The following is a 27,445-nucleotide window of genomic DNA, read 5'->3' as shown; positions in this document are numbered from 1 at the left end:
AGCATTTACCATCTTGTTCAGCATCAGCCTCATTTTCAGAAATCCCCAACTCAGCTAACACATAATCAATTTCAGCCAGTTCCTTCTTTTTCAACTCCTTTTTAGACAGCTGCCTTTCTGTCTCTTTAGGTGCCGCTGCAGCGACATCAGGATCCGCAGTTTCCACTTCATGTTCAGATTCATCCTCAGCCTCATCATCATGCTCCTCATCCTCACTCTCAATTTCCTGCAGTGTGTAGAAGCAAATGCATCTAAGAATACTATCACCAAGGTATATAGATACAGCGACTATTGCCACGTTCAACATCAGCAAAGCTCTAGCCAGCAAAGTTCAAACAAGATAAATTCTGGTAGAAATCTAGTAACTGGAGGCAGTTCCTTAAAGCTAACCCTCAAACTACAATACACCACCAAAATGTTTTTCCCACTGTAAGAAAAGAGTACATACAGAGGACTCATTTTAACAAACTCGGAACTGGCCTTAGCGATGATACTCCCAAAACTCTATGAAATACAATTAAATTATTGCTATTTTCACCAACGAGAATAAGTGTAATAAGTTATTGTGAAGCTATACGTGCTTGACTGCCTTGCTCCATTCTAACAGATGTGAAAGATTGCAGGGTTCTCGCATAGGTGGAGAACGCTCGGAATGGCAAACTCCTCTGCCAGGGTCAGCTGCATGGCTGCCGTCGAGGTCAAGATTGCTGCTGACTTGCTACACCCCAGCAGTTGACACCAATAAGACCTGGAAGGGGACAACCCATCCAGACGAGGTGACATGGCAGAGCTAGGAAGAAAAAACTGGGCGGGCCTTCCTAGAGGAGAACACAAACACACACACAAAAAAAATCTGAACCATACTAATTCAGCAGGCATTAGTTGGTTATATTGCCTGTGCAATGCTGGTTGCTAGCGTAATAATTCGTGATATTTAGCAGATGACACAGTCCTCCAGCTGCATGTCGAAGTGGGCTTGTTCGGGGCTGGCTAGCTAGCTACTAGCCTACCTGACAGACCAGTGCTTTTCGATAAAGGGTGTATTTTATTGACTCAGTGTAGCATCAAGCGATACAATCATCATGAGTACACACCCGATCTCTGCATAACTAGGATGCACACAGCCAACACAACACACAAACGATCACGCCGACAAAGAGCAAACTCATACAAGACCAAAGCGATGCCTAGGCGGAGGAAGAAGAAAAAAAACAGAAGCAACGAAAAGAGCAATTGACAAAATACAACCATTTTTTATAAAGTGTCCTGCTTCAGACGCTTAAGCGATAAGGCGCCCTGGCAGCGCCTTAGAAATATGCCTGCTTTAGGCGCTTAGGCGTCGCTTAAGTGTCAGAGCGGGTGGTGCTCACTTTAGGTCGCTTTACCGCCTTTTAAACCATGAATACAACAGTGCCATCGGCGCCAACCATCTCTGGAAATCCAGACCAGAGCTGGAAGTGAAGGAAATTCAGTGTTGCATGCGAGGACACGAGCGACCCAGTGCTGTATGTCTGCGATGCAGTGTGGAGGTGAGCAAACGGCTGAGCGGGCGACGGCCTGTTTTTGCCCTCGCGTAGCTCCGCCGGTGGAGGTGAGCAAACGGCTGATTACCGGTACCCCCAACGCCCTCATCATGTCCCTCTACATACATTTGAAGAGGATCACATGGTAGCTCAGTTAAAAAAAAATCATGGTATGATGGGGCGCGTGGTGCCAGCAGCCTTGGTCAGAGAGCTGGAAGCCGGTCGTGTGGCCAAACGTGATGACAACACGAAGAACTCGCCATACTTAATGCTGCCCCTTCCGCTGAGCACACCCCTCTGGGGCTACCTCCTTCCCCTTTTTGAGCCACCTCGCTGCCGCCTTTGCTGTAGATGAGGGAAAGCTACAGCTTTTCCTTAGCTCATGTCACTGCCGTGCCTCTCGTCCTACTCTGTCACCTCATCTCTTCTACCTCTATCTTGTCCCTCCTTTAACCACCGTACCCTAGTGCTCCGGCCGCTCCCTCAGCCACGCTTGCTCGATCTCGTACCAAATGGCGTTGTGCCTTTTAACTTTTTTGCTTCGCTGGGACGGAATGGGATCGGAGGAGACTGGCAGACCAAGGTTAGGATGGGGAAAGAGGGCAGGCGGCATTGTCGCTCGAGGATTCGAGCGGAGCAATGCGGAGGCGTTGAGGCAAGCGATTGATCTACCAAGCAGACGAGTGGAAGAGGCCCTCAGATGAGGTGTCCTTATGGTGGGGGTACCTGATGATGTGTCAGACAGAATTGTTACAAAATAGTTTGTGGGGCCCAACTAACAATGGATTTGGGATGAGAGATCGCACTTGGATAAATATTCTGCTGCAGAAACCAGAATATCGTTAAGTGGTGTTACCCCAACGCCAGACTACTGAAACAAATAAGTAGAGGGCTTGCAATCTGCAGATTCAGAACTTTCTACCATGCTGCAGAGCCATATAATGTCAGCTATGTAGTAGATTCAAGGCCTCTTATATGCCTATTTTTTGCAAACAATATATGTCCACGGGTTTTAGCCTTTAGGTGGCGTTCGACATGCTAAAAAGCAACAGAGTGAGTTATTGTTAGGTATTTTGAAAACAATATGGGGTTCTTTGGTTCAGGACTTACTCAAGTTCTCTCTGTCTGGACTGTGGAGAGTTCACACCCAATCTTCAGACACTTCGAAATTCCGGAGATAATATTTAGAAGTGAAACCATAAGTTCAGTTGTAAATATTCTTTGAATATGGGTTATTGGTAGCACAATAACCGAGGATTTGCAAAAAATTATAGATATCTTCTGTTGTACCGCTTTCTCTATGCATTGAACAACTATATTTTGTGGTCTGGGACTCTGGGTGTTATTGGTCCGTACATTTTGTTGATGACTCGAGAGGATTTCTATGAAATTTGACGTCTACCGAAATCCTACTGAAATGTTACAATGGAACCATCCTAGAATGCAGAGTGTAGATCCCAATGCTGGCATGCTTAAGAACCGGGATTGGAGGCAACACCTGAATTTCTAGGGGGAAATAAGGTGTGGCTACCTGGACTGGTTGCAGAGTTAATTGTGAAACTAATGATTCGGAAGACCTGGCATCATTTCCTCCACTGGCAATAAAAGACGAAGGTATATTAGGATCAGCAAAAGAAAATTGAATAATTGAACCACTCTACTTGACTTAACAATGAATGAAACCAAGCTGCTCACCCAGTTGCAGTTTTCCCTGTTAAGGATGGGTCACAGCTTGCTCGAACGACTTCCTCACAGCCTGTAATAATGACTTCTTTAACATGCTTGCTGTAATGACTTGAATTCCTGATAAACGGATGGTTCAACAACTCGCTTGCGCTTGGCCTCACTGCTGGATTCCTCTTGAAACAGCATTCCAGAAAATCCTTTGCCTCGTGTGATAAATTGTCAGGAAGCGGTGGGTTCTTATGCAAAATCGTAAACACTGCAGCAGCCTGTAGTAGAAAAAAGGTTTCTTAGAAGTAGCTTTTGTGTGTTGGTACAACTTTATGGTGTTGATACCCAGACTACAAGTTTCTAATGATCAATAACTCGTGACAACGCTTTTGGTTACCTTCCACACCTATTTATGTGTATATGGACATAGGAGCATATTAGACTTCCCCTGACAATTCATTAATAAAATTAACACTACTATAGCTTATTATTAGGCCCTCTAGCACTATATTTATATTCCATCTGACAAGAGATTATGCGAAAGAAAACTCTGACAAGAGATTATGAGAACAAAAACTTCATGTTTTGAATATTCAGTCTAGTGTAGAAAATTACACATTTCTTTTAAAATCAGAGACATTTATCCGCACGATGATAATCTTACAGCATATATAGCGTAAACTTCCTAGTAAAATATTGTGTTTTAGTGCGACATGGATTTTTGGCAAAACAATAAATAGCAAAAGAGTAAAAAAAACAAAAATTTTGGGTTGACAAACACTGTCGAGTGTTTCACCTGCGTGCAAAGTTTCATGAATAAAAAATATTTGTAATGCTCTGGGAAAAAATCAATGCTCCAAAAAGGCTGTTTTTAAAAGCATTTACCGAAAAAGGCTCACGCCCCACTTTATGTATAAAGGAACGATCACCATACAAACCAACACATACAACTCACCCCCACAACACACACACTCAAGACAAAATACAAGGGTGTATAAGAACAGCCAGATCACCCCATCCACTCCAAGCAACTACATGTAGGCAGAGAGAGCACCACTTGGAGTCTCCGGCATAGTTTTTAAGGCGGTAAGGCGACCTAAGGCGCTGGGGGGGCGCCTTATCGCCTAGGCGACGCCTAAGCGCCTAAGGCGGACGCCTAAGCGCCTAAGGCGGGCATATTTGTAAGGCGCTGGGGGGGCGCCTTATCGCCTAAGCGTCGCCTAAGCGTCCAAGGCGGGACGCCTTAAAAACAATGGTCTCCGGAGACCTCAACCGTGAGCGAGTCACCGTGAAGAGAGAAAGCTGTGCACGACAAGCTAAAAACTCCAAGGCGGTGCCTTCAAGAAGGGCACGACACAGGAGTATCGCCACCGCCCGATCCTGCGATCAAGGTTTCCCTCGGAGCAATCGGAGCATGTAGCGGAGCCGCGATGACGCCTTCAAGGAGGCGACACCCATAGGCGACGTTGCTGTCGGCTTGGCAGAGCCAAAGCAGGTTTTCACCCCGAGAGGTCCTCAAAGCCACCGAGGCGAGGCACAGCAAGCCAGGTCCACCGCACCCACCCCTCCGGTTGTCGCACCCTGACCACCACACCGCCCGCACATGGCAGCCAGCTCACACCCGAGCCGTGAGCTCTGCCCATGAGCCCATGCCTCCCACCTCCAAGACCGCTGCCCCGACACCCATGGCCCCAACACCATCCCCAACTGAAGCTTGCAGCCATGACTGGCAAAGAGACGGGCGGGAAGGCACCTCCTTCCCTGCCCCTGGACGGCCCCCAGGTCCGAGGCCCACCCCCGGGGCCGGCCGCCTTGGCCGCCACCGCCCCGTCCTGCCAGGCCGTGCAAGGACGAGCTCCCCGGTGCGCCACTTGACAGGAGGCAAGGATGGTTCCATGGCCCTCCCGGCCTCAGATCCGTCCCTCAACGGTGGCCATCGTTGGGAAAGGTCCAGCCCTATGCCGCGACATGTGCAAGCTCAGCAGGGGCTGGATTGGAGCCGCACTCGGACCGAAGCCGTGGCTGGACAAGACCTCACCAGCGGCCGCCATCCACCACCAGCATCCACACAGCCGGACAGCGAGGTGCAACGGCAACCCGAGCCACCGCTCGCCGAGCTCCCGCACACGCCGAGCCACCCAGGCTGTCGTTGAGCCCGCGCCACTCGCGGCGCAGCCGTCGCCAGATCTGGGCACGCCCAAACGCAGCCGCCAGCAACACCGCAGCCACCTCCGCCGCCGCAGAGCCACCCGCACGAGCACCTGGCCAGGTCGTCACTGCCCCGTGCCCGGATGCCACGCCGTCACGCCCCCTGCTCGCGCCGCGCCTCCGCCGGCCACGCCGTCCCGCGCCACACGCGACCACACGAAGAGGGGAAGACGCCCCCCACCGCCGGAGCCTGCCGTGCTTCGCCTGGCCGAGCTCGCAGGCGACGGCGGGGGAGGGGAGAAGGGGAGGAGGGGGTTGGAGCATGGAATTTGTTCTTTTTTCCCAGACCACCACGGATGTCATTCCATCATCAAAATTTGCACGTAGGTAGAAAACTAAGCATGTTTGTTGCCAAAAAAAATAGAATTTTTTAATTTGTTGACTATATTTGGGGATTTTACTGTTCATGGCATGTTCATGGCAGGAGCATCTGAGCTCAGGATTAGAATGACAGTGCTGATGCTGATGGTCCTCATGTCTACCCAAACAAATGATCCGGTTAGCATAAGCACTTCATTTTATATTATTTTCTCCATGCTACGCATACTAGAGTCACGAAGTGCATGCTGATAAGCTTACTGTAAATCAAAAGGCTCCAAGTTATTACCCCTTCAAGATGGGCCTATGGATGCTCTCCACCGTCACCGGCAACGCACAACATCGCCGAGCTCCAGGCGAGAGGCTAACTACCGTCGCTGGACGAGGTCAAATGTCGTTTACCCCTCGTTTGAGATAAGATCTATGCCGCCTCCCGAGTTCTAGAACCTCGGGCAGGCAAGCGTGTTATGTCCATCCCCCACCTTGTCTGAGGTCTGGTTTTTCCAGTCCACCCCTTCCTCCAAAGCCTCCTGTATTTCTAGGGGGTCCAATTCCACCACCTCGCACCCAACTCCATCCTCCATATTGCCGCATACATCGTTTTCTGCGAGGCATTCCTCCCAATAGAACCTCGCTTCGGGCTTTGGCTCAAATTGTTCTATGTGAAGCCACAGACAATGGCCACCACATTACAAAGTGCGGAGGGGGCCATGATAAGCAAGCTTAACAATGTCAAATGGCTTCCTGGCAAATTCATCGAAACAATGAACCAATGGCAAGAGTGGTTCTACATGGCCGACGTGCCATCGAGGGACAAGGAGGGTGTCCCTGCCATCTCGGCAGCTCCCTTGAAGAGGCTGCACTACTGGACCTCCAAGGGCCTCGATTGGGGGAACCAGGAGGAAGTCAAGGCGCTCCAGGAGCGGGTGAGCGTCCTTGTCGGCGATGGTGTCACCTTGGTGGACGTGATCCATATTATGCTCCATCGCAAGGTCCAGCCCTCCCAGGCCCTAGCATCTCCTCTATGGAGATATGCGCCTGACAGCGAGGCTTCGGTGATCCGAAGCTTCTTTCGAGGGAAGGACCTCGGCGGGATGCTCACGATCCTCTTCAAGCCCTCAGCCAAGGAGAACACCTTCCGGACAGATGGGGACGACATTGACCTCATCCACTTTCAATTCGTTCTTTTTATTTCCATCTCACTCTTTAACTGAATGATTGGGTTCATGTGTCCATATTGCAGGACTGGCGTACCTTCGCCAAATCGGTCAGATCTTCGACGCCCCAACGCATGGAACCCGTGAGCGCTGAGTTGGAGCAGCTGCTGACCGAGGACCCATATGTGGTCACGGTCAAGCCGAAGAAGGCCAAGGGGCCGAAGAGGACCAGGGCAAAGGGCCCAGTCATTCGGGACACTGTTCCTGAGCTCCCTGCTAGGAGCCAGCAGAGCTCGGTCTCCGACTCCTACTCCAACTTCGAGCAGCAGCAGAAGTCCAATGAGGTTCCATCTTCCTGAGTGAAGAGAGCACAGGCGGCATCGGGGGATGACGAGGCACTGCTCTCCCCCCAGGCTCCTAAGCGCCCGAGGAGAGCCAAGGCTTAGAGGGCGAGCCAGTCCCGGCACCTGTCGAGCAGATCAGCTCACTCCTCCAAGGAGTCTCGGCCGCCCTCGTCGCGCAAGCCCCGTTGCCTTTAGGTAAGTTTTTAATAAGCTTTTCAAATAGCAAAGTGATGCAAGCCATAGATCCTTACTTTCGTCTTCTTTCCTTTTACAAGAGATGTACGACTCGCCGAACGAGGATTCCCGAGGAGCTCGTTGGCTGTGAGCTCTTCGGAGACAGAGGTCGATCCCTTCCTTGCCCAAGCCGGGGTAGGGGAGGTCTCGTCACACCCTCCTCCCCCGGCGTCTGATGCTAGGCAGGGCCAATACCTCCAAGGCCGAGGACCAAACCTTAGCCATGGAGATTAGAGCAGCGGACCAGGGGAAGAAACTTGGTCATGAAGAGTCGGCGATCAAACGCCCCGCGTGGTTTTTAGAGCCATGCGACCCCAACCGACGCTCCCTTCACCTCCAGCCGATGGTGGAGCGCCGAGGACTGTGCTACCATCGCTTAGCCATGGAGAGGCTGAGCTGGTGGAGCGCCAATGGGCGGTGGAGGTAGCTTTGACCAGCTCCTCTATCCTTCTCGACGCACCATGCCCTCAGCATGGCACTAAACCAGTTTTGGTCCACCATAGCTGGAATAATGGAGGTGTTCCTCGACCTTGCTAAAGGCTTCGAGGTATGTGCTTTTTTATGCAACATGGTTTTGCTTTATGGTAACACCTAGTATAAGTATACATAGTAGCCCTCAAGGAGGATGTCGAATCATCATCCGAAGACATCAGAAAATAATGCTCAACTTTTGATAGACTGCAGAGCTTTTTTTCAAGACTCCTTTGGATCGCAATTACAGTGGCCCCCGAGCCTCGTGTTCGTTTTTACAAGAAACCAACAGGAGGATTGAAGCTAGTCCTTTAAGTGGGTGCCTTCTTTCATATTCACTTTATTTTTGTATATTTTAAGCAGGCTTCTACCTCGTATACTTCGGCCAACTCTGCGGAGCTGGAAGAGGTAAAACATCAGCTTTCTCAAGCCGAAGAGTCGACTCTTCGGCTGAGACAGGATGTCGAGCAGGCATAGGGTAAGAATGTGCTAACTCGTCCCTCTAATTTGCTGCTTTTCACCAAGTAGTTTCATGTCTAACTCGGCTTGTTTAATTGTGCAGCGGCTGAGAAGCACATGGCTGACGTGCGAGCCGAGTTTGAGAAAGCTCGAGCTGAGGCCGAGCAGCTTAAGGCCTCGGCGCAGGAAAGTGACAAGTTGCTCGCTAAGGAGCAGAAGAACGCATAAAGCTGCTAAGGCATGCATCTCCGAGGTGGAAGGGGATCTCTTGGCAGTCGTCACTGAACGTGACACGCTAAAGACTGCCTAGAGGAAGGACACCGCCGAGCTCAAGCGACTTGAGCATGAGCGCCAAGAAGCCGCCTCCCGAGCAGCTTGAGCGAAGGAAGAACTGCGGCATGCAATGGGGATAACCTCTCGGTAAGCCCTATATTCTGCAGTGTGTCTTCGGCAGTTAAGCATTCCCCAAGCTGACGCAACTTTGGCGTGTATAGGCGCATTCTCGGACCTCCCTCGCTGTGTGGAGGAGGCCTGCCAGCTATTTGTCACATCTGCCGGCCCATCCGACGAGCAGCAGAAGGTCTTCTGGCTTCAATTCCAGGAGCTAGAGCGTCCTCTCAAGTCTTCGGCGACAAGCTGAAGCAGGTGGCGGAGCTGCAGCGGGCAGCCAAGCCTGCCATGGAGGATCTCTGCAAAGCCTTGTGGCCGAGAGATCCTCTGCCGAATAGCTTCTTTCGGCTGATGCGCCGTCTTCCTTAGATTAGAAATACTACGGGCTTTTTGAAGAAAAGTCCTTATTTTACACTGCTAATCTATATTGGTTTTTAGTTTAACACTTTGTTCGGCCTGCCGACCGATTTGCGCATATTGTGACAGTCAGCTTTCGACTTCACCCACCTGAGGTACATAACCGGTTAAACCAAAACTAACAATCGCAGAGGTGCCCCCTTTACACCCTTAGCCGACCGTGCGGGGAACGTAAGGGGTAAACATGGAACCAGGCACCCAGCTATTGACCAAAGACACAAGTCAAAATCGATATCCATGCATATATTGCCTAGAGGTCCGAGGACATTCTGCCAAGGACTCCATGGAGTACCTCGGCGATTAATGGGTTTGGTTCTTAACGAAGCCCCCAGTTAATGGCGCTGATGCTCGAGGGCGTCTGCAATGGTAAAAAGGAAATTATAGCAATCGTTTATTGAAAAGAGAACAAGGATGCACCATGTGTATACGTAGCCCGAGAAAGTTCGGGCGTCTCTTTATTCAATAATTTATAAGGTCGAACCTACTATCGAGCTATACATGATATAAAAAGAGCAGTACAAAGACTGTTCAAAGAGCTAGCGCGCTGAGGTCCGAGCTTCCGACTTCATGTCCAGCGTCACCTTGTCGATGCTTGTTCTTCCGTGCAGCCTTGCCAAACCAAGGGCTGCAGCCTTTGTTTTGCAATGCCCGAATAGTGCTTCCTCGTCCAAACCGAGGGGTCCTGCTTCCACCGTGCTCACCTTTTTTGTTCAATCACAATCAATGGCGATCAAGTGCCTCGAAGTATGCTTCCATGGTGGTGAATGTGTCAGCCTAAGCTGTTGTTAGCCCCCGATCGAGCTACCGATGTTCTAAACATGTGTAGCTTGATGGCCGAGGTATTTGCCCAGTCGAGCTTCGAACAACTTTGAGCTCCGCCTAGGCTGTCTCAACATAGTCGGTCCCAAGACCGGGTAAAGGAGGAGGGTTGTGATAGGCTTGGCGAGCCAACGTCAACCGCCACTCTTATGGAGATGAAACCCAAAAAGGTTGGCGCCTGCTGCACAGCTTTCATTGCCTTTCCCTTTCGTCTTGCTCCAGATCCCCTTCTCCTCCTTGCCCAGAGAGCCCCGGATCTGCCGAAACTCTCCCCTAAGCCTACAGCTGATGGCCACTGACAAGGCCAAGGCCACACGCTCCTGGTTCGAGCCTGCCCTGAGCGCGTCCACGGTCTCGGAGAAGAACTTCGCCGCCGCGCTCCTGGTGACGGCGGGCGACAGCAACGAGGGAGGAGAGACAGCGCTTCGGGCCGGCTCCGCCAAGCCGGGAGCTTCGGGCGGTACCTTCTATCCCTTCTTCTTGCACAGTATCTTCGCAGGGCTGGTCCCCCCTTTCTCCAGCTTCTTCTACGTCTTCCTTCGTCACTACAATCTGCATGCCCTCCATCTTCATCCCAACTCCGCCCTCCTCATGTCGATCTTTTCCTTCTACTCCGAGGCGTTCGTGGGGGTGATGCCATCCGTGGCGCTGCTCCGCTATTTCTTCTACCTCCGGCTCAAAGAGGGCCAGTGCTCGGGGTCTGCCAACTTCGTTGCGGCCAATGGAACCACCGCGATCTCGCGAGCCGGGAAGGTGGTGGACTTCAGGAACAAGTGGATCCTTATGGACGCCAAGTGCTCCCACCCTCGGCTGGCGCTGCCGACTGGGATGCTTGCGCCCCATGAAGGATGGAACAGCGCGAAGCTCACCGACCCCCGGGCTGAGCAGATGGTAGAGAGGATGATGGCCAACCTGAAGCCCGATGACCCGAAGGCGGAGAAGCTGACGGGGGCCATTATTGTGAAGGAGTTCCTGAAGCAGCACCTGGCTCCGCTCCAGGAACGCTCGCGCCCCTTGTGGGAGCTCGCGGGCAAGGGTGGCGTACTCCGCCTACGCCGGACGATCTGCCCGAGGAGTTGAACAAGGTCCTGCGCCTCCTGGTCGGGAAGGACCAGGGTTGCCTGTCGGACACTCATCTGCCGCTGTACCGTCGCCTAGATGGGGTGAAGATCGCCGCAGCTATGCCGGTCTTCAACGAGAGCGGGCTCGTACCGCCAGCACCCACCGGTCCTCCAGGCTCCCTGGTGGTGGCGGCTTCTGACGAGGAGTCGGACTCAAAGGAGACTGTGGAAGGCACGGGGCAGGTCTCCCCCCGCGCCAACCGGGCCCCCTCCTCGTCCTTTCTGACGATGATGGTGACGCCGGCGAGCACCCTGCTCGGGAGCCCCTGCACAGCACTGGGGTCACCACAAGATCCAGGGGTACTCCCTCGAAAAAGCCAGCGCCGAGGATCCCAAAGAAGAGCCGGTCGGCGTCGATTCCCCGAGGCGGTGCCTCCGATTTGCCGCCGGCCGATGCTGACGCAGGCCCGGGCGCCACGCCCTTGTCTGCCCCTGGGGCTCGTGCGCCCGTGCCCCAGCCTGCGAAGACCAAGGGCATGGTGCTTCTAAAGAGGGCGAGAGACTACGCCGCCGTGGATCAATAAGTGCCCTGCCTTGGTATTCCTTCCTTGCTCTTGTTGTAGTATCTTGATGCCCCTCCTTTGGAATGGCTAGGCCTGCGCCGATGGTGAAGGAGACGGCCGTGGTCCTCGCAGCTCAGCAGCCCACCGTGGCCACACCGCCCCCCGCACAGACGGGCGGTGGTGACCCTTGTGCTCCTGCGGCGGGTTGTCCTCGCGAGACCCGAGGGCCCAGCCTCAGGAGGAAGCGGTCTCCATGGCCGAGCCGGCTCCAGAGGTGCTTGCCCTCAGCTCGCCTGCTGAGGTCCCAAAGGCTCTGAAGCCCCCAGCCCCTGCTGCCGCCGCTGGCTTGCCGATCCTGACGTCGGTGCCATCTTCTGCTTCGCTTGGTACTATGGGGGAGGCTTTCTCCGCGCTGACCCAACTTCGCGACGATCTTCAAGGCACCGATCGTCGCCTGGCGTCCGGGTGCCTAGAGCTGATCTCGGGGTGGTTGCGATCCAACGCGTCCGTCAGGGCGGCATGGAGCCACGCCATGACGGCCTCTGAGGAAGGTAAGCAGGTTGCCGGCCCGGCCGCGACCGCCCGCGGCGTGGCGTTGGGGGATGCTAAGGCTGCCAAGGAGCGCTGCCGAGTGGCGGAGGCCGAGCTGGAGACCCTGTGCAACGAGCGCGCTACCGAGGCTCGTCAGCGCGCGGCGCGGGAGGAGCTGAAGGCTTGGGAAGACGCGCTCGCTGGCCGTGACACCGAGCTGGAGCAGTCAGCCCGGGAGCAGGCCACAGAGCGCAATCGCCTGGAGAAGTTGAAGAATGAGGTGGAGGAGAAGGTCCGGCTGGAGGCCAAGGCGTCTGCAGAGCCCAGAAACCTATGTCTCGGGATTTGCCACCGCCGCAGATTCCCACCTTCAATGAGGCAACAGCCTAGCCACGAACTGTCGCTGGGTAGTGCGTCTACAACGAGACCGTCGCCCACAACCACGAACTGCCGCTGCCTGCACCTTGCCAAACACCGCCCCCAAACGCCACGGGAACGGAGCCCCACCGCCGCCATGGGCCGTGCGGGCAAGCCCAGCTGTGCCTACTGGCGGAGGCGAGAGGAGGGTGCACGGGGACAGAATTGCTTCCAAAACAAGATAACCAGCAGCAATATTTACTGTCCGTTGTGAGGATGGGCAAAATAGATCACATATCACAGATCTAGTAACAAAATCAGAGAAAATATTAGAAAATGAAGTGAAAAAAGAAGACGGTTTAAGGAGAATGGACAAAAGTGGAAGGTAAAAAATTACAACCAGTAGTGAAGAGCAAACCATGAGTTCAGAAGCCGCTGAGGTGTTGACCTAGTTAGCAGGAACTATGTAAACAAGGATACATGTTTGCACATACCTATGCATAATATTTTGGCCATGCAAAAATGCTAAACCCCTAAGAATATGGTGAGTGAAGTTGCAGACAATCGATTCTGTTATCGCTCCACAATGTTGTTTGATATACTTATTAATTGAACCAGGATGAACATACTCCATGTAAACGTAGAGTTGGCCTTCTATCTGCAAGATCCTCCAAGAAATAAGATTACATCATGGAAACATGTGGAATTTATTAGCCTAGATTGGAAGAGAAACTTACAGTTTCGCTACCATAATACTGAACTATGTTCTCGTGCTTAAATTGGCTTAGAAGCTTTATTTCCTGAAAATAATGAAATTAAGTCAACAAAGGCATCTCGAAAACTTGCTATACATCATCACAGAGGAAAAAAGCCAAGTATCGAGTGATTGTCACACGCTGAGAACTAAGATGAATCCTCAGAAAGATGGTACAACTAGGATGCTTAGAGACTTAAGTTCCTTTTTGGTTGACAAAGATTGTAAGTATTTCTATGAGCATATGAAATTATGTTCTAAGTTTGTGCTAGGGTTGGAGTATAATCTAATTTTCTTGTTCTATTGGCAATTTGATATTACATTGGTAGTCCTCTCTATATAGAGAACGTTGAAATAAATTGAAAGCCATTGAAATAAAACAAACATGGAAACTAATTAAATAGATTGATATGGAAATCCCTGGGCTGACTTGAAGATCAAACTGTCATCGACTGGCTGGCCTTTCCTTGGCACGTCAGCCGTACATCTGCTCCCACATGACTGTAGGTATTTGTAACACTTAAAAAATCATAATATTCAGTAAACAAAATAAGCTAGAAACGTATTTCTCAGAATGAGGAACCTTGAAAAAGAACAATGTCGGTGTACTAAAAAACAGGTTTTCCCCAAGCACACCAAATGGGCCTCCCGAGGAAAATTCCACGAACTTAACCAAGTTAAGTTATGGCTTAAGTTGAAGAAGCTTGGCCTCGTCCAGTTATGCTACGAGCCAATCAATCAACTCAGAAATCATTCACAAGAACAGAAGAGATACTCCGAGCATGACACCTGGCAAAGCTAAATTTGCCAAGCACCACCAGGCTCCCGAGCATAGCCAAAGCCTCCAGGAATGGCTACCTCGGGCTTAAGTGGCTGGGTCAAGTAAAGCGAATTTGCCCACAGCGAATTTAATGCAAAACAGAGCCATGCCCGACCAGGCATTAAATGCCAGGCAGGCTATCAACCGTAGCCCGCCGCAGGCTACGTATTTTAGGGGAATGATGGCGGCATGGCGCTTTTGTAGGGCGGTATCGTGATTCCACACATGATAAGGGGGGCAGCTGATCAGACTGACATGACTGCATAGGGCCTCTTTTTGACTATGGCCCCGGCGCCCTGAAAGGAGCTGCAACCTCCATCAACTACCAGAAGCAGGTGTGTGGAGCCTAGAGTGACGCCAGCGACGACCAGGTGTATCTCTTGACCAGAGATGTATCTCTTGACCAGAGATACACAGGATTCGGGCGACCATTTACTTGCCACTCTTGGCAAACTCCATGGACGCATGAGCAACAAAGACTACTGTAACCTTTGTACCTTTTTACTTAAAGGGCATTTGTAGGTCCTCCCGAACACTATATAAGGGCAGGACCATGGCCAGTAGAAGGGACCGATCCCAAAAACTTCAGATCTAGCTTTTGGAGAAAAGCTAGGAAGAGGAAGAAGAGAAGGGTGCTCGGGGCAGCTATAGGCCCACCCGAGCACCACCAAAGCTAGCTAGCTGCGAGCACTTAGCTCCAGCTTGTAGTTCATTTGTTCATCATCCATCAAACACACATAAAGCAGGAGTAGGGTAATACACCTAAGGGTGGCCTGAACCTGGGTAACTGCTTGTGTCATTAGTTCTTAAGGAAGCTGTGAGAATCTGTGAGTGTTTTAGCCCCTGGCCGAACAACTAAAAGGGGATCTCCTTTGATCCCTGAACTCGACGATCACACGTCGACAAACAATAACAAACAAAAGTATTAAGACAGAATTTATAGAACTGATAAAAAAAGATTCTAAGTTACTGCAAAAGAAAAGCTTGTAATTACTTAAGAGTGCATAGCCAGATTTAATAACCTGGTCTAATTGCTTCAAGGAATCAGCAGATCTAGAATCATTAGGAATTATACTGATCACTTTAACTGCACAAAGAGCTCCAGTGTGCCTACATTTAAATGGCAGTAACCCAACATTCAGAATTTAACATGAATAGAGGCAATGATATACGGATTACACTTCCATACCTGTTGGTAGCTTCATATATATCACCATATGTACCACTACCTATAAGTTTGCTCTTTTGCCATTGACCTACTAAGGACATTTCAACTTTTGGAGCGGGCTGGTTGCTAGCACTGGGAGGAAGTGCTAAGGGGTGAAAATAGCCAGTACTCCGGGTGCCTTCAGTACGTGAAACATGGTCTTCTGGAGATAACATCGGGTGCATAGCTGATTGAGGGGCACTGGTATTCTTTGGCGTAAGAGAAGGACTACTCAATGCCCTTGACCAAGGAGATCCCTCTGGGTCCCATGCATATGTTTCAGGTAAAGAGTGGTGAGATGATGGAGCTGACCACGACTGTGGACTTTGAGCAGATGATGTAGTAGATGAAAAGCTCACTGCTTCAGCTGCAATATTATCCTGTAACTTTTCAGGAAATGACGTTCTGTTGCTACTAGGCATAGTCAGCTTTGTATCGTCTGGGCATAAATCCATATGCTGAGGAGACACCTGCATGATCTGATTCTTCACCCTGTGTAATCATCAGGAAATAAATGTGAGTAACATATAAAGGTTTTGCTGGAAAAATACGGTGTGCACATTTTACTTGTGGGAAAATGTCGTAAAGAACATAATATTTGCCTTTTTCGCGCGAGAGGGGGGGGGGGGTGTTAATAGCCTACCCACTATCAGCAAACTGCTTTGTATCTTCCTCGGTCTCATTTACCCCACGCTGTTTTTGTAGAATTTCATGACATTTTGGTGAGCTGTTAACTTGGGTCCTTGGCTCGTTCTCTTCCTCAACCCAATCTACCCTTTTTACGTTGACGTAACTAGGAAACTTTGAATGCTTGTGAATGGTGTCCTTGAACGCAGACTCTGCAGCACTTCTGTCAGGTCCCTCAGCACCCTCTGCTGCCCCAATTATTCCATCAATCTTCTTCAGGTTTACCAAGTGCTGAATGCCGGCAAGCAAAACATCATACTGCTGTCCTTTGCGGGCATTGAAACCTAGCTTGAGCCTAAGAACATTGGGCAATGCTCCTTCCTGGAAGGCCAGGCACAGTACACCGCACATGTATTTGAAATATTTGAGAGCAGGGAATGACCCATTGTTGAAGATGATGCTTTCTGCAGGGGGTTGTCGGACATACAATGAAAGAACAGTGAGGGCAGGCAATCCTGTGATGCTGTCAATATCATTCCTTCGTAGTTCACGGACCACAAGACTCAAATAGCAAAGTTTGCGAACTACTCCAATATCCTTGGGAACCCTGGAAAACATGCAAATTGGGGGCAACAAATCAAGTCTCTGAAGACCCTGAAGAAAGACAGGAGGAGAGGAAACGCTGCTCAAGACATCATGGTAAATGGCTGTGCTTAAAGCTCCAGGAGCCAGAATGACAGATTTGAGGTTAACAAGCTTGATAACAGAAGAGGCCAAAGCTACCATATTTCTCTTCAGGTGCTCATCAGACTGCACTGTGGAATAGGTGAGATGAAGATATTGCAGGTTCATCAAGCTACCGAGGCTCAGTACATTGTCTTCAGAGTTATTGCCAAGGTCAAAATACTGTAGTGTACGCAGAGATCTGATGCGGCCAATCCCATCAGGTAGATTTCTCTCATCTCGGAGAGATAGATGCAATAAGCCTGGGAGATCAATGATATCCAATGGAACAGAAGATATTCTTGCATTTATTTCCAGTGTTTCCATGTATCGTAGTCCATGCATCTGGGCTGGTAGTTCTACAATCATATTGCATGAAATCTTCAAATATCGGAGGTGAACCAAACTGCAAATTCTTGTGAGGTCGAGATTCGTATGCCCATATTGGTTGCCCCAAAACTCAAGGGTCAGAACTCGCAGCAACTTAAACTCCACATCAGAAGGAAAACATCTGAGAAGTCCAAAAAAGAAAAGTGATCGCGATTGCGACAGTATTACACCTGATGGCTTGGTCGCATATTTGGCACTGCTAAAGTGGAGAGAAAGTCGACGGACCATATTAGAATGTCCTGTGATGGCTTTTGAATAATCTATGGAAGTGATAAAATTCTCTTCTTTGGACTTGAACATAATAAGATCACGTACAGTGTGGTGCATTGTACAGGAATACACCTCATCATTATGGTTAATTTGCTCAGGTTGGATCATTCCCCTGTTGACAAGCTCATAAAAATAGCTATCTGCAATTTCCTCTACCTCTTTTTCTTCCTTTGCAGCAATGAAACCTTCAGATATCCATTGCTTCAACAAATCAACCTTCCACATCGTGTACCCCTCCGGATACATAGTAAGATACAGCAAGCATGTCTTCAAATAATAAGGAAGACTACTGTAGCTAAGGTTTAGTACTTCTTTCAGCATCTCTTCCAAAGTAGGACTTGTACTTAATTTGGAGCATAAACATTTCTGCAGATGATGCCATAGCTCAGAGTTATCCGTCTGACTTGCTAAGAGACCAGCAATACAGATGGTTGCTAGTGGCAAACCACCACACTTTCTAATGATTCTATCTGAAACTTCCTTCAATTGATCAGGACACAGATGTTCAGAGCCAAAAACAATACTGAAGAACAATTCTGCAGAGGCATGGCTGCCAAGGGGTTTCATTTTCAAAATATTATCAGACTGATAACCACAACATTCCAGAGCTACACTGTCAGTTTCTGCTGTTGTCATTATTCTACTGTAATTTTTACCATCTGGAAAAGCGCTTTTAACAATATCCCATGTTGTTGTTTCCCACAGATCATCAATTACTATAAAGTATCTGCAAAATAAATGTATATATAACTATGTATTTTCTGAAATATACTAATGTACACAATGATTGATTGGCATTTTTATTTCTATCACTAAGTAGAAACAAGAAATACAATTAAACAATTATTGTTTTAGTTTCTCCAAACGTTCAAAGAGTTATACCATACATTTGGTCCATCGACTGTGCACATTCACAAAATTCCACTGTGCACAATCATGAGCACTGGGTTTTATGTCTGAGTCTTAGGATAGCTAAATCAATTGATTGCACACACCTCCACGGGACAAAAAAAGGTAAATAAGGTACCTCTTATCTTGGAGATATTTCATGAGATTGCCAATGAGATTTTGCACCTCGCAGAAATAAGAGGGTAACTGACAACACTGAACTTGAGAGAGGATGTCCCCAAGTAGTCTCTTTGTGTCAGACCTTCGCGATGCCCGCACAAAAGCCCAGCAGTCGAACTGCCCTCCAAGCTCACGGTACAGTTGCTTAGCCAGCGTGGTCTTGCCAACCCCTGCAGGTCCATCTATACACACCACTTTCAGTTGTTGATCAGCATCCTCAGTAAGCCACTTGGTAAGCTTAATCTTCAGGTCATCGACACCAACAAGGAAATCCGTCGCATGTCCATATAGGCCTGGAACCCGATTGTGCCCAGTGAACACACGGCTAGAACTCGAGGCACAGTCATCAAGATGATACCTCTCACGCCGTTCACTTGCCTCCAGCACCAGGGTCCTGAGCTCTGCGATCTTGGAAACCCTTGTGCACGGCTTCAACGACTTGAAAAGCCGAGACACCTTGACACGACTGACCCTGTGGCCGCGGACGGGTCTGGTCTTGACGCCATTGCCGGTGTGCCTCAGCATCATGTCGTCAATGCAGTCCTCTATTTCATAGGAAAGTTCACGCACCTCATCCATCCAGTACATTGCCTTCTGGTTGGGGGAATCCGCCATTGACTGCTCCAACAGGCCGGCGCTTAATTCTTCCAAATCTTCCTTGAGGAGCCCGATTCCGTGCTTCAGTGGCTTGGGCAGCCGGTGGTCGGGGTCTAGCAGCGAATGCAGCTTCCTGAGAAGGGGGCCCATGGCACCCAGGGAAGAGCTCATGGGAGCCTCCATGGCGCTCGTGGCGAACAGAGAAGAACTCATCTCTACCTGAAAAATCAAAGCATGGAGAAGAATGACATGTAAGGGCAAGAGCAATGTGATAAGAGAAAAACTAGACACACAAAACCAGTTCTGCTCCAATCTTAGAAAACTGCGTTTTACTTTCAGTTCTCCTTTTACTGAACTGCTCTTTTCAGTGAGCTGATGTATGAGACAGAGACCATTTTGGTTTCATTCTGCTAATGGAACCAGGGAGGAGCCTCCCTGTTCATCCAAAAAAAAAAAGTTTAGCATCGATTGCGGGGTCCATCTGTCAGATCCCGGATGGATCAGCCATGGATTTGAAGTGGATCAAGAACAAGAAATTGGGGAAAAGTATGAAATCACCAAGAACAGTGAGGAACTTGTGTATATGGTGTATGTATGTAAAGGTATTCTTGTATTGATAATAACCAATATTTGGCTGAATAGTTGATCGATACATCTCCTCTAGTTACCACCCCTTATATAGCCTGAGGTTACAGAGAGTAAGTTGAATATAGAAATAATAACAAGGACGGAAATGAATAAACGTTGACAGCGGTAGATCTTCTGCCTTTGGGTTTCCTTTTGATCCTGGCCATTCAATCTGCCATGACACTACAAGTCCTCCTCTGACTAATACCTGACATTCCATCCCTCTTGAAATCACACTTGTCCCCAAGTGTGGTTCTCCCTGGACTGAGTTGAGAGCAGAATGTTGAGCCTCAGGGAGGCATAAATGATATGATCCAAATTGGAGACGTCCAACATATGATTTCAAGATGTTTGAGCTTCTGACACTTCCTTTGTTTCACCGTAGCATAGCATTCCCCTGATTGCATCGCCATGTTGAACAACAATGCCAATGGTGGATCTCTTGGGTCAAATCGCTTGTACACCCATATATATGATACAGATTGTCGCAAGGTTGAACATGAAGAGTTTGTTTCCCAGAATAGTCCACAACCTGTAGGGTTAGAATTGGTATAGTATGGACCTTGTACAATAACAACAATGTTCTTGAGCTCTTGTGCAGAAACCACAATGAACTTGGATTCTTGTCGTGCTGGTTCAAAAGAAGTGGAAGTAGCAACAACCATTATCACAGTCAATGTCTCCATTGAGATTTGATCAGAAGGAAATTTAGGAAACACTCGCTGCTTCAGATGAAAGAGATCTTCATGCGCTATACAATCTTGGTATGAGAAAGTGATGCTCAGTAGGTCTCTTAGAGATATGGGAATCATCTCTTCAGTATCCTTGTACAGCCCCATAATTCTTTCCTTTTGTAAAACCTGCACCATGTTCATGTTATGTGCTGGAGTATGCTTCCCTGGAAGATAACTGGCAGTAGCACATGTAGTAAAATTTGTACATACAATGGATTGTACGCCAGTGTCCCATGGTAACACAACAGCTGCATAGATTCCTTTAGTCTGCACTTTCATGTCATTGTACGTCTGAACTGGAGAGCTAGCTTTCAGATTGCTTCTCACAGATCTTGTACAGATGTTGACCAATGGGTACAAGCAATCGACAGACAAAGGCAACAGCGAGGCATCCGACTGTGGTATCTTATTCTCTGTGCTACATCGGGCCATTTGAGTGATCACTTTGCTGCTGATAAGTTCAGAAATAACCTGTCCCGCAGTTCCAACTAGTATCATCGCAGTAATTTTCACTAAATGGTCATGTTCTCCTGGATCCCATGGAAAAAGCCGCTTGACTTGAGATGCAGCATATGACAGCAACAAGAACTCAATATTGATTTCACTTTGATCATAGAAGTCAAACTCAAGAGGTGTTCCTTTGAATTTCCAGTGTGAAATTTTAGTTTTCTCTTTGTTGTACATCTGATTCTCGTGATCAACTATAGCACTAGCACCCGACAGACAAAGATCAACAATACCTCTGATTACTATCCCTTCTTTTTTCCTTGCTGAGTTGGTTACGGCATTTTGGAAAATTGACATGGCACCAAGACATTTTACCAGTAGAAAACAATTCCTTCTTGGGACCAATTAATGGTTGATGTTCCAGTTTCCAGTATTCATTCTGCATCAAAGAATTGATGAACAACATTTTGGCCCAGAGAGTGAAAGAACCATCAATATATAGATCACCAACCCCTGTTGGGTTGCTTGCATCGCTTTCTGTAGTAGCTGCACTTTTGGGCTGCTCTTCCCAAAATTCAAAGGCACAAAACTGGGACTGTTTTAAAGGAAGAACACACTCATCAGTTGTTGCTGCTGTAACATTCTTCAGTCCATTTTTTTCTTCCAACTCTGGATATTCCACTGTGTGTAGCAAAATCATGTTGGAACACACGCCAACGGTAATCAGGGTCAACCGTGTTCCATACAAGTCGTAATACGGTAGGGAATGACCAGTAACATGGCAGTGATATTTCAGTGAAATGAACCACTTGTGGTAGGACTGCTCAGCAGAATATGCATAAACCAATATAACATCATCTTGTACATGGTGTGGCTCAGCTACGGACTGTATGCCGGGGTTCCACGGCAATATAAGATTTGCATTGACTCCTTTATTCTGCACCCTCATGTCATTGTTGACTAAAAAAAAGGGCAACCTGGTGCATGTAGCTCCTGCTTGCGCAGGGTCCAGGGAAGGGTCCGACCACTTTGGGTCTATAGTACGCAGCCTTTCCCTACATTTCTGTAAGAGGCTGTTTCCAGGACTTGAACCCATGACCTCATGGTCACAAGGCAGCAGCTTTACCACTGCGCCAAGGCTCCCCTTCCTCATGTCATTGTTGACTATTGCATACAATACCTTCTGTACTAGAGGGCTAGCTCTCAAATGGCTGCTACAGACCAGAGGTGGTCGCCATGGTGGTCGTATCTCTGCAGGAAGGAAACCAACGACAAACACCTGGCACACAGGGCTGATAGAAAACCATGATAGTAGCGCCACAAAAGACATGTCCCTCTCTGGGCTGTCCTTGTCGAGGCATTTTTCTATGAAGGCACTTGTCACCATGGACTGTATTGGAACGACAGTGACAGTGGCTTTGAGCGCCGCTGACCTGGGAATGCAGATGGAGTCCTGGGCATCCAACGCCAACGGTTCTGGTGGTGTTGATGTTGGTTGATGTACGCACAGAGATGACAGGCATGACCAATGTCGCTGGCGGAGATAGGTGAGCCGTTTTGGTTGTTAACCTTGCCTCCTTCAGATACATAATGTCGCTCAGGCATTCAGTCAAACAGTTGGTGGGCAACATTTTTGAAGCTTGTGTACATGAAAGAGACACTTCACTGGGGATGTCATTCACCACACGAAGGTCACTCCAGTGCATCCTGATGACGCGGTAAGCAGTAGCAGTGGTGACTGCCGCAGGGGGTCCGGTTGGAGGCGCGGTGATGACGCAGGCAACAGAGGTGGTGGAGATGGTGGTGACTGCAGGAGGCGTTCCGCTCGGATGCGCAGTGATGGAGGTCAAAACACTACTCGAGCATTCAGTCGAACGCCTAGTGGGCGCCAATGCTGAGGTGGTGCCAGTTGCTGCAACGGGAAACCTGCTTGTAGGCGTGGCGACCACGGCGGTGGCATGGGAGGTGGCGGTGGCGGTGGCGATGGGGGCTGCTGCAGCAAGAAGAACTTGAGACAACGCAGATAGCTGATGTCCCAAATCAGCGACTGCCTTCTGGACCTTGCCCACTGCATCACACATCTCATTTAGTTTGTTGAACTGAGAAGACGATGGTGACACTGACCGCGTGGCGGTGGTGACGAGGGCACCGATCTGAGAAGTTGGGTTTGTGGACGAGCGAGGTGAAGTAGCTGCGGTGGCGGCGAAGATCGGACCAAGCAAGGAATCAACGCCATACGAAGAAGCCATCGCACAAACGCTCGATTTGGGAGGGTGGGATTGGGGATTTCACAACACCAGCACAAACCCGAACCAGATCTAGTCAAAATACCAAGGAAGCAGAGGCTCTGAATACCATTTGTCAGATCCCGGATGGATCAGCCATGGATTTGAAGTGGATCAAGAAGAAGAAATTGGGGAAAAGTATGAAATCACCAAGAACAGTGAGGAACTTGTGTATATGGTGTATGTATGTAAAGGTATTCTTGTATTGATAATAACCAATATTTGGCTGAATAGTTGATCGATACATCTCCTCTAGTTACCACCCCTTATATAGCCTGAGGTTACAGAGAGTAAGTTGAATATAGAAATAATAACAAGGACGGAAATGGATAAACGTTGACAGCGGTAGATCTTCTGCCTTTGGGTTTCCTTTTGATCCTGGCCATTCAATCTGCCATGACACTACAAGTCCTCCTCTGACTAATACCTGACACCATCGGTCAGAATAGCCTTTTCTCCGCATCGCCACCGAAATCCCCTCTTCCTCCCAGCAATTCAGAAATCCCCAAATCGATGTAGCCGGGAGCGGGATAGGGACTACAGCCGGCGCGGGCCTCGTCGACGGCTTCTGCGGCAGCGCTACAGCGAGGGGAGGGCCGGTGAGGGTGAGGGTGAGGGCGAGGGCGAAGGCGAGGCTGCTGCTCTGTATGGGTGGAAATGATGCACGGCGGCCAGACCAAGAGCAGCCGCTGGCATCGGTTTGGAGCTAAGCTAGGGTTGATGCGGTTGCCGGACAGAGGAGGAGGCACCGCCGCAGCGGTAGAATACGACGGAGGAGGAGGAGAAACTCCGCCCAGTCCACGATAGAAAGGTTGGGAGATATTTTGGGCTGTCGACAAACCGGCGGGGCCCACCTCCCGAGTCTAGTCCTCTTTTCTCCTCGCTCCCCTTTCTCCAATCTTCTCCACTAATATTTGCAGGATAATCTCCCCACAGTTCAGCTGCTCTTCCCTCCCCACATTCTCGGCCAGGGAGCTGGGTGGAGGAGACGGCGATGGAGGCGGCTCTTCTGGGCGGATTCATCAAGGTCATCCTGCCGAGGCTCTTCTCTCTCATCGACGACAAGTACAAGCTGCACAGGGGCGTCAAGAGCGACGTCAAGTTCCTCGTGAAGGAGCTCCGCATGATCGTCGGCGCCATCGACGACGACGAGCTCTCAGACACCTCCGCCGCCGCGCGCCTGTCGATCCAGGACCTGCGCGAGCTGGCCCATGGCATAGAGGACTGCATCGACGGCCTCATGTATCGCGCCACCTGGGAGCAGCAGGCGTCCTTCCTCCGCCGGAGCGTTCGGCTTCGGCCCCCCAAGGCGCTCAAGACCAGTGCGCAGCTCGCTCGGGAGATGCAGCGGCTCAGGCAGATGGCGAGGGAAGCGCACGAGCGGAAGCAGAGGTACGCGGCCGACTTCCCGGCCGGCGGCCAGCCCTCCTCCTCTGCCACCCCGCCGGTGGACGAGTCGCCCTCCTCCCCGTCCGATCCGCGCATCCTTGACGCGGATCTGGTCGGCGTCGACGAGCCCATCGCGGAGCTGCTGGAGCAGCTGGCTGAGGTGCAGCCGAGCCGGCTGAAGGTGATCGCCGTCGTCGGGTTTTGCGGCTTGGGGAAGACCGCCCTCGCCGCGGAAGTGTACAACAGAGAAACCCGCAGCGAGAGATTTGAGAGGCACGCGTGGGTTTATGCGGCGCTGAAGAGCCCGCGGGAGGTGCTAGCGGACCTGCTCCGGAAACTTAGCTCCGACGCCCCTTCTTGCCAGGGGAAAAGTGTACTGGAGACCTCCGATGTCGGCCAACTCTGCGCAGAACTCAAACAACAGTTGGTGAAGAAGAGGTAATCGACTTCCGGCTTTGCCTGATTCATTTCGCCTTTGCACCTATAATTTCAAGAAACATCTCTCTGTTTTATCTGCCCACAGATGCACCGCCAGTATGGTATTTTCCTGCTATTTAGCTTGAGGGAAAACTAAACGAAATGTGATCCAAATTTTAATGATCAGCAGCCCAATTTGTGATGGTATAAATGATAAAAGAGTTCTCAATTTGTTGGTCCAAACCCCAAAAAACAATGGATGGAGACAAATCCTACCAATGAGCGGTATAAATGGAAGGTTGTATTTTTTGCTTCTGTATTACTTATTTTTCTTCATGATCTGTCTTTCAGGTATTTCATTGTGATCGATGACATTCGAACAGAAGATCAATGGAAAACCATCAAATCTGCCTTGCCAGCAGATAAGGATATTAGCAGCAGAATACTGGTGACGACTACTATTCAGTCAGTAGCTAATGCCTGCAGTTCTAGTAATGGCTATGTTCACAAAATGAGCAGACTTGATAAAATATGCTCAAAACAGTTGTTCACCAAGAAAGCTTGTCCGGACAAATATTCATGTTACAAGCAGCCTGATCCAGCAGAAGTTTTGAAGAAATGTGATGGCCAGCCACTTGCGCTGGTGACAATAGGTGAATTCTTGCAAGCAAAGGGTTGGCCAACAGGACCTAGCTGTGAAGACGTCTGCACCCAGATAGGTTATCACCTGGAGAATGACAAGAGCTTCGAAAAAATGCGACGTGTGCTGATTCATAACTACACCACTCTGCCTAGCCATGCTCTCAAAGCCTGCTTGCTATATTTTGGTATGTTCCCAAGTAATCGTCCCATCAGGAAGAAAAGTCTTTTGAGACGATGGCTTGCTGAGGGATTTGTGGAACCGCAACCTTCGCCGAGCTCCCCTGATCCCATAGCTGCTTTCAATGCCCTCATGGACCGAAACATCATTGAGCCAATCAACTTGAGCAACAATGATAATGTGAAGACTTGTCAAACATATGGCATGATGCGTGAGTTCATTTTGCACATGTCCGTCTCTCAGAACTTCGTTACTTTGTTTTGCAATGACAAGATAGAGCCCAAATACGTTCGTCGGCTTTCTCTCCATGAGAGCTCTGCTACAGATGCTGACAGTTTCAGCAATGTTGATTTATCACTTGTCCGGTCTCTAGCAATCTTCGGGAAGGCAAGTCAAACTGTATTGGACCTCAGCAAGTACCATCTTCTGCGAGTATTGGATCTTGAAAAATGTGAGGAGTTGAAGGATGATCATGTCAAAGACATATGCAACCTGCTGCTTCTAAAATATCTGAGCCTTGGGGCTGGTGTTACCACAATTCCAAGAGATATTGTTAAACTGAAACATTTGGTATCACTTGATGTAAGGAGAACAAAGGTACATATACTGCATGTAGAAGTCTTCCAGTTGCCGTCTTTAATTCACTTATTTGGGAAGTTTAAGCTTCCAGATATAGTCAAGCCAAAAAGTGAAGTACATGAGTTTCTCTCCAAAGGAAAAAGTAACTTGGAAACACTAGCAGGATTTATTACCGACAGAAGTGGAGGGTTCCTGCATCTTATGGGTTATATGAATAAACTGAGTAAGCTGAAGATTTTGTGTGAGTCGCCTGCAGGCTGCGCTGACCGAACCGATCTTAAGGAGGCCATTCAGCAGTTCATTGAGGATGAAAAGCAAGCAAATATTGGTTCTCGCTCTTTATCGCTTCATTTCAGCAAATGCTGTGAAGAGCTCCTGAATTCCTTAAAAGGACCCTGCTACCTCAGCTCACTGAAATTGCACGGTGACTTGGCTGCACTGCCTCAGTTTGTTGTTTCACTTCGGGGCCTCAAGGAGTTATGCCTTTCGTCTACCAAATTGACGACAGGTGTTCTTGAAGCTTTGAGTAATTTGAGCTACCTCCAGTACTTGAAACTGGTTGCTCATGACCTTGACAAGTTCATCGTAAGAGACCAGGCGTTCTGCAGGCTTCTACGCCTTTCTTTGGAGCTGCAATGTCCAACTTTCCCTACAATAGAAGAAGGGGCTCTGCCATTCCTTGTCACACTCCAGCTGCTCTGTAAAGATCTGCATGGCCTTTCTGACCTCAAAATAGAATATCTCAAACATCTCAAAGAGGTCACTCTTGACCCTAGAGTCACTCCAACAACAAGAAGAACATGGGAGAAGGCTGCTAGGGAGCATCCGAACAGGCCAAAGGTTTTGCTGCTCAAATCTGTTGATGCAGCACAAAGTGAGATTGCAGACTACACTATAGCGTCAGAGCCAACTGAATGTGCCATTCAAGAATCTAGTATTCCAGCACTACTTAACCAGGGGCTGGTGGCATCATCCTCTGTAATGAGTAAACAGAGCACTTCTGTTTTGAGCAATATGGGGCTCTCAGAGGTTTCTTCTGCTTTAACATGATTTGGCGACCTCGACGATGGGTAGCTTTTCCTATAAAGGGCGCTTTTATTATCTGAAATGTAGCATCAAGCGGATATAAATCATTATGAGTGACACTCGCCCTCTGCATAACTAA

At 49.3% G+C, this 27,445-nt stretch overlaps 3 protein-coding genes across 5 annotated transcripts; 1 reads left to right on the top strand and 2 right to left on the bottom strand.

The window, feature by feature from the left end:
- Positions 1 to 9: 9 nt before the first annotated feature.
- LOC123086721 (disease resistance protein RGA5) lies at positions 10 to 23,715 on the bottom strand. Of its 2 annotated transcripts, XM_044508496.1 has the most exons (11): positions 23,503 to 23,571; positions 19,316 to 19,817; positions 18,345 to 19,201; positions 15,951 to 18,044; positions 15,290 to 15,799; positions 15,123 to 15,210; positions 13,264 to 13,326; positions 13,021 to 13,184; positions 3,219 to 3,475; positions 3,055 to 3,118; positions 10 to 226 (listed from the first exon to the last, which is right to left on the bottom strand). In XM_044508496.1, exons 3-9 carry the CDS (start codon positions 19,193 to 19,195, stop codon positions 3,367 to 3,369), a joined length of 3,879 nt encoding a protein of 1,292 aa, XP_044364431.1. In that variant the 5' UTR covers positions 19,196 to 19,201; positions 19,316 to 19,817; positions 23,503 to 23,571; the 3' UTR covers positions 10 to 226; positions 3,055 to 3,118; positions 3,219 to 3,366. The 2 variants fall into 2 exon arrangements, with proteins under 2 accessions (XP_044364431.1, XP_044364430.1); XM_044508495.1 differs by lacking the exon at positions 19,316 to 19,817 and having other exon boundaries at positions 23,503 to 23,715.
- LOC123086723 (uncharacterized) lies at positions 19,576 to 23,039 on the bottom strand. Its single transcript, XM_044508499.1, has 2 exons — positions 21,944 to 23,039; positions 19,576 to 21,739 (listed from the first exon to the last, which is right to left on the bottom strand). Exon 1 carries the CDS (start codon positions 23,037 to 23,039, stop codon positions 22,005 to 22,007), a length of 1,035 nt encoding a protein of 344 aa, XP_044364434.1. The 3' UTR covers positions 19,576 to 21,739; positions 21,944 to 22,004.
- Positions 23,595 to 27,445, top strand: LOC123086722 (disease resistance protein RGA4). 2 transcript variants are annotated; one of them, XM_044508498.1, is made up of 3 exons: positions 23,595 to 23,886; positions 24,012 to 24,902; positions 25,233 to 27,445. In XM_044508498.1, the coding sequence occupies exons 2-3, from the start codon at positions 24,070 to 24,072 to the stop codon at positions 27,328 to 27,330; spliced, it is 2,931 nt and encodes a 976-aa protein (XP_044364433.1). In that variant the 5' UTR covers positions 23,595 to 23,886; positions 24,012 to 24,069; the 3' UTR covers positions 27,331 to 27,445. The 2 variants fall into 2 exon arrangements, with proteins under 2 accessions (XP_044364433.1, XP_044364432.1); XM_044508497.1 differs by having other exon boundaries at positions 23,621 to 23,886; positions 23,996 to 24,902.

The sequence above is a fragment of the Triticum aestivum genome, chromosome 4A (genome assembly GCF_018294505.1).
Source record: "Triticum aestivum cultivar Chinese Spring chromosome 4A, IWGSC CS RefSeq v2.1, whole genome shotgun sequence".
NCBI classification, from domain to species: domain Eukaryota; kingdom Viridiplantae; phylum Streptophyta; class Magnoliopsida; order Poales; family Poaceae; genus Triticum; species Triticum aestivum.
The sequence above is the reverse complement of the archived record's forward strand: the minus strand, read 5'-3'. Positions and strand labels throughout refer to the sequence as shown.

Coding starts and splice junctions, on each gene's coding strand:
- LOC123086723 (XM_044508499.1), bottom strand. CDS start 23,039: ATGGCTTCTTCGTATGGCGTTGATTCCTTGCTTGGTCCGATCTTCGCC.
- LOC123086721 (XM_044508495.1), bottom strand. CDS start 23,538: ATGCGGAGAAAAGGCTATTCTGACCGATGGTGTCAG. Junction 19,202..23,502: donor ATTCTGACCGATGGTGTCAG/GTATTAGTCAGA, acceptor TTGATTTTTCAG/GTAGAGATGAGTTCTTCTCT. Junction 13,185..13,263: donor AGTATTATGGTAGCGAAACT/GTAAGTTTCTCT, acceptor AGGATCTTGCAG/ATAGAAGGCCAACTCTACGT.
- LOC123086722 (XM_044508498.1), top strand. CDS start 24,070: ATGGAGGCGGCTCTTCTGGGCGGATTCATCAAGGTCATCCTGCCGAGG. Junction 24,903..25,232: donor CAACAGTTGGTGAAGAAGAG/GTAATCGACTTC, acceptor TCTGTCTTTCAG/GTATTTCATTGTGATCGATG.